Source organism: Enoplosus armatus, chromosome 11 (genome assembly GCF_043641665.1).
Source record: "Enoplosus armatus isolate fEnoArm2 chromosome 11, fEnoArm2.hap1, whole genome shotgun sequence".
Classification (NCBI taxonomy): Eukaryota; Metazoa; Chordata; class Actinopteri; order Centrarchiformes; family Enoplosidae; genus Enoplosus; species Enoplosus armatus.
Genome location: NC_092190.1, coordinates 14,453,599 through 14,469,874, shown reverse-complemented (window position 1 = coordinate 14,469,874; position 16,276 = coordinate 14,453,599). Strand labels below are relative to the sequence as shown.

At 43.2% G+C, this 16,276-nt stretch overlaps 1 protein-coding gene across 1 annotated transcript in view; it reads left to right on the top strand.

Annotated features, from left to right (window-relative positions):
- fmnl2a (formin-like 2a) overlaps window positions 1-16,276 on the top strand; it is a 49,619-nt gene that overhangs the window by 31,805 nt on the left and 1,538 nt on the right. Inside the window, exons 7-25 of the mRNA XM_070914007.1 lie at window positions 1,392-1,500; window positions 1,731-1,807; window positions 2,928-3,021; window positions 4,496-4,570; window positions 5,810-5,920; window positions 6,224-6,373; window positions 6,698-6,799; window positions 7,197-7,518; window positions 7,797-7,979; window positions 10,030-10,154; window positions 10,252-10,454; window positions 10,750-10,984; window positions 11,123-11,191; window positions 11,278-11,358; window positions 11,447-11,576; window positions 11,685-11,848; window positions 11,980-12,081; window positions 12,558-12,653; window positions 13,087-13,210. Coding sequence (XP_070770108.1) covers window positions 1,392-1,500; window positions 1,731-1,807; window positions 2,928-3,021; window positions 4,496-4,570; window positions 5,810-5,920; window positions 6,224-6,373; window positions 6,698-6,799; window positions 7,197-7,518; window positions 7,797-7,979; window positions 10,030-10,154; window positions 10,252-10,454; window positions 10,750-10,984; window positions 11,123-11,191; window positions 11,278-11,358; window positions 11,447-11,576; window positions 11,685-11,848; window positions 11,980-12,081; window positions 12,558-12,653; window positions 13,087-13,210 — 2,552 coding nt within the window. The remainder of the gene's footprint in view (window positions 1-1,391; window positions 1,501-1,730; window positions 1,808-2,927; window positions 3,022-4,495; window positions 4,571-5,809; window positions 5,921-6,223; window positions 6,374-6,697; window positions 6,800-7,196; window positions 7,519-7,796; window positions 7,980-10,029; window positions 10,155-10,251; window positions 10,455-10,749; window positions 10,985-11,122; window positions 11,192-11,277; window positions 11,359-11,446; window positions 11,577-11,684; window positions 11,849-11,979; window positions 12,082-12,557; window positions 12,654-13,086; window positions 13,211-16,276) is intronic.

Here is a 16,276-nt window from a genome sequence, read left to right as displayed (position 1 = left end):
TTTGGATGTCTTGTCTCCTTGAAGTCATATTTAGCACTCAAATCTGACAGTTCAATCCAGCTTCAGTAATCACCATATTGAGGGGAGAGAGAGAGAATGACATGTGACAAAGGGTCCCTGGCCAGACTTGAACCAGAGACGTTGCAATGATATAGTCAGCACCTCAAACCCCCAAATCTATTGTATATTTTTCTTCTTTTCTTCCCTTTGGATCAACTGTGTAATATCTCATGTGTTACATAAAGCTTAGTTGAGTAATTTCTGACAAGTCAAAGCAGGTCAAGGTATTACATTTAGCTGGCATTATGTAATCATGTATCTTTACCTCGGTTTTGAGATTAAGAAATATTGTTACTCATTTCCTCCTGATTGTGCCACGCCTCAGTTTGGGTGTTGATTACTCAGGAGAGGAAAAGCTCTGGATGAACTCCTTTTTTTTTTAAGATTACTTTTGCTGCTGTGTGAAGCAGGAGCTCCAGTTCTGTCAGCGAGTGTCTCATGAATCGACTGCATTTATGTCAGAGAACTTGTTTTGCACCCGGCCGGCACCACATCCTGCTGAACATGACATGCAGGAGTACTCAGAAATACAAAGACACATAAACATAGTCAATGGAAGACATACACAAACAAAACAATTTTCAAAACATGACTTTTTTTTCTAGTAGTTTAGTTCTTAACTATCTATCTTTATTTGTATCAGCTGACTCTTCCTTGAAAGCTGTAGTCTTTTTCTGACTAACACACACACACACACACACACGTTGTGACTTACAGAGGAGTCACGCCTTCAGACATGGGAGGTGACAGGAATCGGTGTGTCTGTGCCTGAAGACACATTTTCCCCCAGAACTCGGGCTGGTAATTGAACCTTGTGACAAAAGTCTGAAAATAAACCGTTTAGCTCCGACTGGCTTCGCATATTATTCAGTAATACTGCTGCTCCAGCATTTCTCTTGTGTTGTGAGAGCAGCTCCAGGAGAAAGGGCCTTGTTTTTGTCCACATAAAGCTGCACAATCACTGTGCTGCATGCAAATGACTGGCTTGTATTGTGTTAGCTGTAAGTGATATCTTTGTGAAGGACATAAAGTTAAAACAATTGAAAGAGGGCATTCTGTGGCCCCTGGCAAGGCTGTAGATTATATGGCCTTTGGGTGTGTGTGTGTGTGTGTGTGTTAATGTAAGGTGGCGTGGCAGTTTAACAGCCTGCCTATGTGAAGGAGGGTGGTGTGTGAAGGAGGCTCATTCACAAATGGCATCTGTTTTCTTATTCATCCAGGCCTCTTGTTTGTGTTCAGATGCTCATAGACTCAACTCGTCTTTTAGTAAAACAGCCCTCGTTTCCTGTCATCACTGAATTGTTTTTGTCTTTTCTGTCATTTGTTTTTAGTTGCAACACACTGCCGAGCCGGAGAACTCTGAAAAACTCCAGACTGGTGTGCAAGAAGGACGACGTCCACGTCTGCATCATGTGCCTGCGTGCTATCATGAACTACCAGGTCAGCCCTCTGCGCTCCCCAGAGGACGTCCACACAGACTGCATGTCCCTCTGGACTAAAGCACACTTATCTAACTGAAGCCAAATTCAATTTGTTCCACTGCTAGTTCTCCATGTTTCATTTATTATGCAGAGGAAATGCGCCTCTCGCTTATTCAGTGGCTCCTCTTCTCTGTTAATTAGCTTATTTGTCTCCGTCCTCCTCCCTCTCATTTGTTTTTCTTCTTCCAGTACGGCTTCAACATGGTCATGTCGCACCCACATGCTGTGAACGAAATTGCACTAAGTCTCAACAATAAAAACCCAAGGTAAGTTAAGAATAACCTCTCTAAAGATTGACATTTAAAGAACTATTTATGTTTTTCCAGATGGATTATTTATTTTCTCTTTATCTAAATGAATACCTGAAAGTTGCTCTTTGCTAATAAAGGCCAAGGATATAAAAGATTTAATAAGAGATTTGTTACATTTGAAGCTCCACAAATTCAGATATTTTACCAACAAAGACCCAAATCCATAAAGGAACATTCAGAGAGTGCCACATTAGCCTCAGTGCACCTGCACAGTCTGATCCAGAGTGAGTGTCTTTGGAGCTCAGGGGCACATTCATCCCGACAGACGGGTCAGGGCACCGCTGGCACACTCCACTACACTGGCAGCTGCTTACTGAGACAGCCACCAGAAGGACTCACTTCTGTGTGTGTGTGTGTGTGTGTGTGTGTGTGTGTGTGTGTGTGTGTGTGTGTGTGTGTGTGTGTGTGTGTGTGTGTGTGTGTGTGTGTGTGTGTGTGTGTGTGTGTGTGTGTGTGTGTGTGTGTGGGAGGGTGTGTGTGTGGGAGGGTGTGTTTTCACTTTGTGCCCGAGGGCTCAAGGATTTCCTCAAAAGTGGATGTGAAACCACTTCGCTTCACCTGTCACATATCATCTCATCCAGGCAGAGAAATGCTGCATGAATGAACTGGAGACTGGACGCACAGAAAGTTGCTGTCCTGTGTGCTCCCACACACACACACACACACACACACATGGATTAAGCCTGAAGTATTCATTTTTTATACCGGCCTTTTAATCCGGTGGATAAGATGAAAATGTGGAGGTCTTTTATTTTTTCCTCTCAGGCTGCAAAACTTTTTCCAGTGAGTTACTTAAGGAGACCTCATATCCTCGACGTGTCAGCATAATAATACATTTTTCTAAATTTGCTGATTAATATTTATAAAGATGTGTAAACTTAAAAAGACATTCATTGTAATAAACACTGTAGTTGCCATGTCGATCCTTTTCCACACAGAGTTTTCAGCATCGGCAGGATGTTAAATTACACTATTTTCCACTTTGTTTGCTCCGTGTTTAAGTACAGGTTTGCCGCAGTGCTGGCACTTGTCATTTACTAACCATTCCTGCCTTTATTTTCTCCCTGTTTTACAGAACTAAAGCTCTGGTCTTGGAGCTCCTGGCGGCAGTTTGTCTCGTGAGGGGAGGCCACGAAATAATTCTCTCTGCGTTTGACAACTTTAAGGAGGTATGAGCTGCACAGAGAGGGGAAGTGGGGTCTGAGGAGACGAATATGTCATTACATTTTTGACTATGCAATTTTCAAACAGTGACTCAGCCGTGGAGGAATGCTCCCCCGGCAGATGTGAGACCGGCAGATTCCTCATTCCTGCAAAGGGGATAGCATCTAGGAATTATTAGCTCTTTGTCCACTGATTACAGACAGCGGTTTAGCTGCATAACACAGGAGGGACCCCCTCAACCTCCAGAGAAAACTGTTAACGTGTGTGCTAACTGGATTTGTCAGACACATCAAAGCTCGGAATAGCAAAGAGAAAGATGCAACAGACAGCCTTGCCTGACCCTTGCCTGTCTGGATGAGGTATTCTGGCTGCTGGAGCAAAGAGTGCGAGGTTTATGATGGAGAGGGCGCTAACAGCAGCCCCATTTTGTAGCGTACGGCCCGCAAAAATGGGCCGACTGCAGTTAATGCAATATTTACACCCTTGGATGAAATATTGAGTGTTGCTCTCAGTGGCATTAGCATTAGTGGGAGAATAAAGCTCAGGGAGAATGTAGCTCGTCTAATGAGATGAAGGTTAGTTTCATGATGGCGTAGGCAGCTGGAAACATTTGTGGACTCGAATTTTTGCATCTTTTTTTGCAGTGTTGTACAGGCAGAGTTTGGTTGTCTATTAGTTAAAAAGTGACACTTTCAGTTGTGGTGTCATTAGATCTAGTTTGCTAAGCGACTTTGAAATCCTGTGTTTGACGATGGGGCTGCAGTCTGAGGCTCGAAACATTACTCAGAGGTTTTTGGATACTCACCCCTCCTCTTTCCTCCTCCCTTCCTTCTCAATTGTTTATCATGCTCCGTCTCCCTCACTGCCCTCCAGATGAACTGTCTGAACTGCAGAGCATCTCTCTCCCTCCTTTTTATCTCTCTGTCTCTGTTCTTTTCTGTCTCCCAAATTCGAGTTCAAATAATCTTTACTGGCAGGACTAAAAAACTACAGTATATGCGGTAAAGTTGCACCTCAAGTAACTCTGAACACAGATGCAATGTGTGCATACTCAGGCGGCTTTCTATAAAATCATAGAATCATTCAGCAGCAAGTCATGAATAAGTGATTATAATAACTATCACTCTCTTTCTTTGAGGTTATGACGAGCTGTGATGTATTTAGCAGCTAATGTCATTTTCGTCTTCACCAAATACTCTGGTTTTGTGACAGGGTAATGGGGACATTTGCTGAATTTTGTGGTTGAAAGGGTTCATGAGGTAACAGGGGAAGAGCATTCATTTCTAGTGTCACCGTGTTTGTGCAGCACTGAAATTCAAGCTGAAGTCAGGAATGTTTTTGTCTCAGGCAGCGCATTCATGGTTTGTGTGAATTATGAGGAGTCTGTGGTGTCATTTATGCAAATCACTGATTGATTGCATAAATCACTGTGGGCCGCTCTCTACACCTGGAATAAGGGAGATGTGGTTTGTTTTGCAGGTGTGTGTGGAGACGCAGCGATTTGAGAGGCTAATGGAGTATTTCAAGAACGAGGACAACAACATCGACTTCATGGTATGTTCACACACACACACACACCCTCCTAATGACTTATTGATCGCACTGCAATCCCTCACAAATCCTACATCACCAGGCAAGCCCACGGATGGCTCAATGGCACGAAGTTAGTGAATGTTGCTTCTCTCTCATCACTGTCGAGCATTTAGCTTTAACTGTAATCTCCGGGTTAGACAGGTGCACAGGGAGCTGCAAAGGTCCAGATGGGATGAAATAAAAACATGAATCATATCTGTCAGCTGGTCAGAAATATAGATGTTTTGAAGATTTTGAACACTGCTGCACATGTGTCCTTGTATGTTTGTCCAAACTCAAACAAAGGGACCAATTTTGCTTCCATTTTGACGATATACACTCACAGGGCTATCAGTGTTTTTGCAAGCACTCTTATTTTTCTCACCACAGCACAAACTACAGATATGTGGGTGCTGTACATCAAACTGGAGTGGCCCTAAGCGAGGAACCCTTGCCAAGTCTGTAATTTCCAGGCCGAGTGGTGCTAACTAGCCTGGCAGATAAGAATAAAAGGCACTGTGAAGAAAGGGCCAACTTACACATGATTTTATCCAGTGTGTGTGTGTCCATCTCAGTGTCTTAATTGATGTGAGGCAAACACTACATGTGTGTGTGAGTGAAAACCAACCGATGCTGTGTTTGAATAGGCATTCAATAGGACTTCTGTCACCAGTCCGCACACAGTCCCTCGGCAGGCCGTCGTGTGACAGCAGCACTAAAGCAAACAGACTTTGTCAAAGCTGCCATGTCGCTCAGAGACAACTGAGCTTCTTACCGGAAGTTCATTAAGCCAGTGTCTGGCTGAGGAGAAGTGTGTGTGTACATTAGACACTGTGAGGAGATCCCTCTTGATCTGTTTATGCGGGCTCCCATAAGGCGGCCGATGGAGTTGAACTGGTTGTTAATTTGTTTGTTTTTTTTCAGATCCTTTAATCTGCCCGATAAGCTACTCTGCCAGCCAAGCAAGCACAACAATGAGGATTTATACACACAATTTCAGTGGAAGCCATATTAAAAGGAAATGGATGTGATAATGAGCATTAAACCATTTCATAGAAGCACCAGGCTGTTGTACAAAAACCTCAAACCTGTTGTAAATGTGTCTATCTTACAATGTCAGCAGTTTGTCTGGATCTCATTGAGCATATTATATGCAGAGAAAGCCTACTGTTTATTCTGTGTCAAATCCTTATTCACTCATTTTCTGTTTTTATTTCCTAGGTGGCCTGTATGCAGTTCATCAACATAGTCGTGCACTCGGTGGAGGACATGAACTTCAGGGTTCATCTACAGTTCGACTTCACCAAGCTGTGTCTGGACGACTACTTAGACGTGAGTTGAGACATAATGCTGCAGGAAAAATGGCCAGACTAAACACTGCCACTCTTAATATTCAGCCCAGTCCAGAGCATAGGTTGTCATTACGGCACCCCTGAGACAGCAGCCACAGAAAAGCAGTCAATAATGGTTTTTCCTTTACTTCAGTAAAAAAACAGTCAGTTCTGTAAATCCGGCCTAGCTGCGTAGGTGAGATCAATGCCGACCTCGTGCAGTGAACTGAAAAAACAAATATCCCACTTCCTAACTGCCCGCTCTTATCATCACTATATCTCTTTTTGTGTGCATGTTTTCCAGAAACTAAAGCATACAGAGAGCGACAAGCTGCAGGTTCAGATCCAGGCCTACTTGGATAATGTGTTTGACGTGGGAGCCCTTCTGGAGGATGCGGAGACCAAAAACGCTGCCCTGGAGCGGGTGGAGGAGCTGGAGGAGAACATGTCGCATGTGAGAGCCCTCGACTGTTGATTTTACTCTCTGAAAATCCACAAAACTGACTCCTTAGTCTCATTCCTCTATTGTGCCGTGTGTCCCCTCTCACCGTGGGATTTATTATGAGCTCATGCTTTCCCTTAACTGTCAGCCACCGCACAGACTGTGAGGGCACTTTATATATACACACACACTCACTTTCAAATCCTCACAATTTGTTTTAATCCTGAAAAAGATATATGATACATGCCCCACTGGATCTCTTAGTTTGCATATTGAGTTAGATGTTGTCATGGCAATCACCGTGTGACCTTTTCCTCCTGGCTGTTGTTCTTACAGATGACAGAGAAGCTGCAGGACATGGAGAACGAGGCCATGTCAAAGATCGTGGAGCTGGAGAAGCAGCTGATGCAAAGGAACAAGGACCTTGAATCCATCAGGGTCAGACTGAACATTCACATTCATCTTTCAAGTTGTCATTCAAGAACTCACAGTATCCACTAAATACAAACTGAAAGGTTTTCCTCCTACTGAATGATTGTTGGATTTCCACTCCCAAGGCAGAAATATAGAAAAATATAATTCGACAATACGTTTGCATCCACATATCCCACATTAGATGCACCGCACATTCATTTTTTACAGATAAACCATATGTTTGTACCGAAGTATTTGCAACAGTACCACAAAGTAGTCAGTGTATAATTTTTGTAATAATATTCAATTATTTCTCTATTCCTGGTTTTGAATTAGCTAAACTTCGGAAACGTCTTGACCTCTGTGGTTCCTCTTCCTCTCACAAATCATAACTCCCTGTTTTTGTCCCTCTCCCGCACAGGAAGTCTACAAAGACACCAGTTCGCAGGTACTCTCGCTGCGGCAGATGTTGAAGGAGAAGGACGAGGCCATCCAGCGACAGAGCAACCTCGAGAAGAAGATCCACGAACTGGAGAAACAAGGCACCATCAAGATCCACAAGAAGGGAGACGGAGACATTTCCATCCTGCCCTCTCCACCCTCCGGTGTGGAGGGCTTGCCGGGTGCCTTGATGGGAGGAAATGGTGCAGCTGTCGGTCCAAACCATGTGGGAGTCGTAGCGGGCATGCCTGCTCCCCCACCGCCACCTCCTCCACCCCCTCCACTGCCAGTGAACGGCACATGTAGGTTTAACATTAGTCCAGTTCATTAGCTTATAAGCTGTTAATCATGAGATGCAGAAGAGAGACGACAGGAGAGAATATGTACACGTCTGATAAAAAATGATACTAAGCATTACGCTGGATAACAAACATGACCTGTAATAGTTTAGTATCCAGTACTTCATTTAAACTATTTTAAACTGAAACTTTGTGACAAACACTCTTCAATAGCTGAACTTTCCAAACTTCTTTTGAACACACGGTTGTTTGTTTACCCTTCCGTCTGTCCTCTCTCCCAGTGTCAAACGGACCATTGGCCATTCCTGCAGCAACAGCTCCCCCACCTCCACCGCCTCCGCCTCCACCTCCACCTCCTCCCCCAGGGCCGGCCTCAGCACCAATGGCTCCTCCGCCTCCTCCTGCAGCCCCCCCACTGCCTGGCTGTGGGACGCCCACTGTCATCATGAACTCTGGGTTAGCAGGTATGGTCCTCTAAGAAAAAAAATACACACATTTGGCGTGTTTGTGTCTATATATGAGTAATGTGATGAAAAATGTTCTATAATGGGCATAGCAGTTTATATGTTTAAACATGGTAATGCTGGATTTTTGGCAAAACAGCTTCTTTTATGACCTGGACTTCTCTGCTGATGTCTCTATATATATATATATATATATATATATATATATATATATATATATATGACAGTGGTAGTTTTTCTGCACATAGTAGGAAATTATTCCACAATAAACGCATCATTAAGAGCTGCAATATCAGTACAGACAGATAATCATACTGCAAGAAGCTCCTGCTGCAGCTTCGTTTGCATTTTCAGAGCTATAAGGAAATTCAGCTGTATTCCAACTACTTTCCTCCACTGCAAATATTTAATGTTAATGCCACCTTAACACTGCATCTGCTTCACAGTAAAAGCCTTCCTGTTGCTGGGAATGTGATGAAAGAGTAGGCTCGAGGGAAGAGGTACTGCTGTAGGGCTTTTACTGTGAATCAGCTGCATGCGTGTGGTGTATGGTGTTGAGTTAGCCACTGATTAGCTGCGGCTTGTTGCTCAAAAAAGTTAGTCTGAATCTGCATTCGTGTGTTTTTCAAAGGTGTATTGGCTGGTAGACCAGAACCGTATATTGCTCAATGATAACTGAACAAATGGAATATTGTAATCTAATGTTAAATCTGTTGAAAATGTTAAAAGTGTGAAAATAATTTAGATTTTATCAACAGCGATGAGACCGTATATCTTGCCAAATGATGTAATTTATATATATATTTAAAGACGGTTTGAACTAAGGTCTCACATCAGTGTTGAGTTGACAGTTTTCTCATGATGAGTATTGATAAGCAACAGACTTTTCTGAAACCAGATCAACCTGTACTGTGCTGTATGTAGATGCAGGTGCATATTTCTGGCGATGTATGCATGTGTAAGCTAACCTTTTAGAGTGAGGAAACGGTTACTTACATCAGTCAGTAAAACAGCGGAAACCCCTTTTTAAGTTTTATCTTTAAAAGCACAGAGCCTTTACTGCACTGTGTGTTTGAGATGTGCATGTGTAAGCTTTCTCACTAACTCAATTTTCTTAATGATTTGTCTTTGAATTGTTTCTTTTTCTGCACACCAGAGGGACCCATCAAACTTTTCTGTAGGTTCTGCTTGTCATGTATGGTGTTTTGTTCTCCCTCACTGTTCCCTTCCTTTATCACAAGTTTTGAAAATGGTATTTTCAGTCTCTGAATCTCAGTAGAAAACACAGGAACATGTCCCATTTGTGTAATTCAAGACTCTTCTACTACTTTTCCACTTCTAACAAACATGAACTTGGCAACATATAAGCAAGACTTTCTGTGAAACATTTAGATGCTTTTAAACAACAAAGAAAATACCAAATTTCAAAATCCTGCATGGTTTACTTTCACTCTTCCTGTAGTTTTGTTATTGTGTGTGTGTTTCTACGAATTTATTGCGACATGTCAAAGTGTTGGTTGCCTGCTGAGACACAATGACCTGCTGTGGCATGCAGATGATGGAAAGTGATAGGCATTATGCAGAGCAGGAATGCTGTTTACTTCTCCTATGACGGCCTTATCTTTCTGTCCCTGCTGACACCTTGTCTGTGCGGCAAAGCAGGGCGCCACCTCAATGCTCAGGTTCACTGAGTCAGCCCAGGTGGTCCACAAATAGCCATAATCTGTGTTTGTCACCAGGCCAGGCAGGAAATCCTCACCATATGCCCTGTTTACTGTACAGGTGTAACCTCTGGCCCTATTCTCCTGCCAGAGGCTAACATGCTTCAAGTGTCCTTTTGTTTACTGTAAAGGCAGGAAGCGTTCTGTCAAAATAAATCAAAATAGTGATCAACTCGATCAACTTGTATGTTATTTAGCAATAAGACAGTCATGTGTGTCACCAATCCCAGATACCTGTCTACCCTTTCACCTGCACGTGTGTGAATGTATGTGTGTGTACTCTGATAGTAGATAGGGACGCTGTGCTGACTCTTTTGTGTCCTGTGTAGCTGTTAAGATCAAGAAACCCATCAAGACAAAGTTCCGTATGCCCGTCTTCAACTGGGTAGCCCTGAAACCGAACCAGATCAACGGGACTGTCTTCAATGAGATTGATGACGAGAGGATACTCGAGGTGAGAGTCTTCTCTCAGTCAGCAAGCATTGAGTTCATTTCTGGCCTCATTTCCACGATAACGGAACATTAACTGATTCCTCATTGCCGTCTTTAAGGACCTGAACGTGGACGAGTTCGAGGAGATGTTTAAGACGAAAGCCCAGGGCCCGGCAATCGACCTCACCATGAGCAAGCAGAAGGTCATCCACAAGGGGCCCAACAAGGTGACGCTGCTGGACTCCAACAGAGCAAAGAACCTGGCCATCACACTGAGGAAAGTGGGCAAGACTCCTGAGGAGATCTGCAAGGCCATTCAGATGTAAGACCTCAATCCTTCTGGTGTTCTTGCATGCTTTCTCTGCATAAAACCTTTTCCTGAAGGAGACATTGTTTTGAGTGTATGTTCCACCTGTTTCATTAAAAAATCACTTTTGAATTAATGTTACCTGCAATTTACAAGTTAATGTATGATTCTTTACTATAAAATACTTTTAACCATACGTTTCAAAGTACAAATGTTCTGTGTCTTTTATGTTGGGTTTCCAGTATGTAATTGTCGTTATTGTTGTGTGTATCTCTAACCCCCCCCCCCCTCGTGTCTCTCCATCTGTCAGATTCGACCTACGAACTCTGCCGGTGGACTTTGTGGAGTGTCTGATGCGCTTCCAGCCCACAGAGAACGAGATTAAAGTCCTGCGGCAGTTTGAGAAGGAGCGCAAGCCGCTGGAGAGCCTGACGGACGAGGACCGCTTCATGATGCAGTTCAGCAAAATCGAACGGCTCATGCAGAAGATGACCATCATGGCCTTCATCGGCAACTTCTGCGAGAGCGTGCAGATGCTCACACCGGTGAGAATGAGGATCTCTTTTGTGTGGGACACCACATTTCCAGACTGAAAGTGATAAGAGGCGCTCTATAGTGATGTTGTGACCACAGAAAGTGACAATGCTGAATCTTCTCACGTCATCATCTCTGTTTCCCCGCAGCAACTTCATGCAGTCATCGCAGCGTCTGTGTCCATCAAGTCATCACAGAAGCTAAAGAAAATTCTAGAGGTAACTGAATCATTTGTGTCTGGACTTAACATGTTAAATGAATGCATGCTTCCTTTTTCACATTCTTGTTCCTTCTTGTTGGTCAGATTATTTTGGCACTTGGAAACTACATGAACAGCAGCAAAAGAGGAGCGGTGTACGGATTCAAGCTGCAAAGTTTAGACTTGGTAAGTTGCCTCCTGCTGCCTTTTAAAGCCTTCTACTTCCTCTTTCCAAATGTTTTCCAAAGTTTTGTGTCTTTTACTTTCTTTACAGTTACTTGATACCAAGTCAACGGACCGTAAGATGACATTGTTGCACTACATAGCCAATGTGGTGAAGGAGAAGTATGCACAAGTTTCTGTCTTCTACAACGAGCTGCACTATGTGGAGAAAGCTGCAGCAGGTGAGCTGTACAGAGGTTACAAGATATCTTGTGCTGTGCCGCACATTGACTATTTACAGTTCAGTGTGGGATTTGCATGCGTACTCATGCATCTGCTCGCGTTCGCAGTGTCGTTGGAGAACGTCCTGCTGGATGTTAGGGAGCTGCACAGAGGCATGGAGCTGACCAAGAGAGAGTACAGCATGCACGGCCACAACACCATGCTCAAAGACTTCATCGCACACAATGAGAGCAAGCTGAAGAAGCTGCAGGACGATGCCAAGATTGCACAGGTAACATGAGCACACCTCGCTTTGTAATTGCTCTAGTGCCTATTTTTAATTCTTTTTTTAAACTCTGTTGAAGGTGAGTCAACAAGTCATCTGAATGTTTTCTAAGTAAGTCCGCTGTCTGTCTTTGAAAGGATGCCTTTGACGAGGCGGTGAAGTTCTTTGGGGAGAACTCCAAAACAACGCCGCCCTCCGTCTTCTTCCCTGTGTTTGTGCGATTTGTGAAGGCTTACAGGGTGAGTTGAAATGATCATCTCTCACACGATCCCACACAAAAACTCACCTCCACAGCAGGTTGGACTCTAGACTTTAAAAAAGAGTTCTCCAACTTAGAGCAACGATGGAGAGTTTTAAACAAAGATCATTTTTTTCTCGCATCTCCCTCTGGAGCCATGAAAGCTCTATACAACTTTTTTTCAATGATACAGTAGTCCTCCCTAAGATCTGTAAACAGACTGTGATGTGTAAAATCTGTGGCGTTCCCTTTAAGTCACAACAGCGTCTGGGGAGGGTCAGTGTGGGGATACTCAATAATACATACATATTATAGAAGCACATTTTAAGAATGATTTACTACAGTACCACAGAAACGAGTGAATGTTTTTAAAATGAGAGTGTCTTATATCATGATAACATCAGTTTCCTCTTTGGTAAACAGCAGCATTTTTAAACAGTTTGTAACTGTGTGCACATGTGTATGTGATCTCCGCAGCAAGCAGAGGAGGACAACGAGCATAAAAAGAGACAGGAGCAGATTATGATGGAGAAACTTCTAGAACAGGAGGCCATGATGGAGGAAGACCAGAAGGTAAGTCTTTTTGTCCTCACCCCTCCCTCTCTATGCCCTCCCGCCTGCTTAGGGCAGCACGACGACCAGAAGGTAAGCCGGTTCCACTTCCTCCCCTTCCGCTCCATCCTCCCTTCCTCCAGACTCCTGATCACAGGATTAGCTGCCTGGCTGGTGGTTATATCTGCTTCCACAGTCTGACACCCCGCTGGGCCTCTTCACATCAAGTCAGGATCAGCTGCTATACTTCCTAAATGGTTCAATTAACTCACACATGCAGAAACTTTCAGAGTAAAGGGATGGGTGGAGCAAAGGCATATTTGAGCGGATGGGAGAATCCTTTGTAGATTATGCTGTACTCAGAGACTTATTAATAGATGTTAAATTGTGTGTGTGTGTGTGTGTGTGTGTGTGTGTGTGTGTGTGTGTGTGTGTGTGTGTGTGTCCTCCTCAGTCTCCATCTCATAAGAACAAGCGGCAGCAGCAAGAGCTGATCCAGGAGCTCAGGAAGAAACAGGTGAAAGACAGCCGCCACGTCTACGAAGGCAAAGATGGAGCAATTGAGGACATCATCACGGGTAACGTCACCTGGGCCTGGCTGCAGTCTCCTGCCACACACACACACACAGGGCGCTCTGCATGACGGTCCTCTCCGGTGCTATACATTCAGTCATTAACAAAGGGATCTAAGCTAACTAACACAATGATGTCAGCTGTCAGATGTTTGAGAACCAAAGGAATAACCTAAAGAGTACAAACATGCACTGACAGTCCAGCTAATCCAGTGAAGCTCAAATGTGTCTGATGATCATTGCTTATCTTATCTGCTTTGTCATTGCTTTGTAACACCATCTGTACATAGACACGGCCGGGTGGTGACTAGCTCCTAGAATATTAATTAATCAGAAGGGAATAAATACATCTTGTGTTTACTGAAGGGCGATGAAACTTGCTATGGGAGTGGTGGAATTTATCTAAGTACATTTACTCAAGTACAGTTTGGAGGAATATATACTTTATACATTTTATTATAATATTTCCATTTAATGCTACATTATATGCTTTTTTTTTATCACATTTCATTTATTTTTTCTTTAATTTTGACCAAGATAAATACCGAGCAGAACATTTTCCAGCTGAAAAATGAACTTGTCAGCGCTCTCTGGTGAACAAACTATATTTCAAAATGATGTCAAACCTAGTTTAAGCATTTCTGTACAGAAATTTCTTGGTGACATATACACCGATATGATATATATCTGCAATAAGCTAATATTGGCCAAAATAAGTCAAGTAGTTACGAATTTCTTTGCAAGATAAGATTTTACCTTCAAAACATGTGATCACACAATGCATTGTCCCAGATTATAATTAATTAGTGTTTTCTTCAATACTTGGAATATGTTTTGTTGTTAATACTTTTACTTGAGTAAGATTTGAACTGCTTTTACTTGTAATGGAGTATTTTTACATCGTGGTTTTACTATTTTTGGGAAAGGTTGTCCATGTTTTTTCCACCACTAGCCACGAATAATCTAAATGTGCTTCTAGTGTTAACGACAATCAGACAACTTAAATTCAGATTGATCCAAACATCTGAAACAATATAACTATCCAGAAAGAGTTTAAAACTAGAAATCCTGGAATTAAGAAAGTTTTTGTCCTTCAGTTGAGCCCCCCCACCCCCGATGCTGTTGTTGGATATTTGCTTAGTGCTAACCAGTGCTAAACCCCTGTAGGTGTCCGCTTTTCTTATATTGTGTTTGTCTTGTCTTGTCCTGGCTGTTGTCCTTGTTGTTCTCAATGCAGTGCTGAAGACAGTGCCCTTTACCGCCCGCACAGCCAAGCGTGGCTCTCGGTTCTTCTGCGAGCCCGCCCTCAATGAGGAGTACCATTACTAAGCTTGTAGAACTGTCGCTCTTCTCTAAGGTTGCTGGAACAAAACGTTCTCCTCTTTTATGTCTCTCTCTCTCCTCCACCCCTGCATGCCTCTTCACACCCCTCCTCTTTTAATTGTCTCACTGGACACTCACACATCGGACCTGAGACGCACACACGCGCATTAGTGCGTGTGTTTGTGTGTTCACGTGTTTTCTCCCTCCTCAGCATGACTCTGGTGTTGGGGTAACGGTTTTCTCTGCCCACCTGCATGAAGTGTGACACCCTCATTTATCATCATCATTTTATCAACCATGGCAAACCATAATGTCACAGAGGAAACTGTCTCCAAGGTCACACTCTTATCTGTCCTGACAGGAGATTAAAAGTGTACTTTTTCTCATCAAGTGAAGCTGCGAGCTGCCATCTAGTGGTGACCCATTGAAAACAAATACTGACTTATGAATCGAATACTTTATATATATATAATACTTTAATACCAGTTTGGTCAGTAGCACCCAACATGTTACAGCCCCATGTTGTAATATACAGTAGCGTATATACAAGCTTCAGTCATCATCTACATGGCAGGTATGACTAACGTCATGATTGTGTGTCTGTGGCATTATAACTTGCTTTTCTGTGTGTTTCAATCAATGTTTTAATTATAAATGAATGTTCAATGTGTGTTCATTATCACGTTATCACTGCTGCTGATACAGCTTCATGCATGCTGATTGCTTCATTCCTGCCGCTTCCCACAATGCATCCCTGCTCTCCCAGTTATCCCATAATATGCTTTGCTTGCTCCTGCCATTTACTGATCACCTCTCTGTGATCTGGCTCACTAATATTCTGCACGATGTCCACATATTAATAACCATTTACATCGAGGCAGTCTGTCTTTGCAGTTGCATGCTGTGTGTGCTGCTAACATGCACCCAGGTTGCTTTACTGAATTTACACCTGGTTTGTGGTAATTAATTCAGTGATAATTAGTGTTTTCTGCACGCATGCTTTGGTTTGGTTTTTGGTCAAAATGCTGTTTAACGTAACAATCCTGCTGTGTCCTGGAACCATATTTGTTTATTTCAGTTCACAATTGCTCTGTACTGGAAGTTTGAAACGGGCTCTTCTTCTGTCCTGCTGGTAGCCGCTCTGCAAAGCAGACTGGGTTTAACACAGAAAAGAAAAAGCTACAGAAGCTTTGATCCTCCTCCCTGCCAGTTGAACCAGTTAACACCCTCCAGCTCTGTCCCCTCTCGTGCCCTTACCTTACTCTGGCCTTTTCCCCCATGCAGCCTGCTGCCACTTTGCTTTGCAGTGCTCTCTTAGCGAAAGCCAGTGTGAAGATGTTGGGCTGACATGCTCTGGTCAGCCCCCTCCTCCTCCATTTTTAACCTTCATTTTGTCTTCTCTTCATCTAGCCCTAAAGAAGAATAATATTACTAAATTTCCCAATGTCTACTCGAGGGTAAGGAACTCCTCCAGTAGCACCCCTGTAGTGGTGGATGTGTCCCAAACCTGGCAAGCATCTCTTTATTACCTCCCTTCCTTTCTTTTCATTTAGGGTCCACTCAGTATTGACCTACCTCTCCGTCTGGTTTCTCCTCTTTTTATATCAGTAAATTTGAATGTCTGAGTTTTCAGTAATTTAGTCCCCCTTTTTATGGGGAAGATGCACATGCAAGGTCATCTAGATTTCTGGCAGAGGCTTACAAATCAAAGCCCTGTGGCCTGTCTCTGTCGTAACACCCAGAGACAGC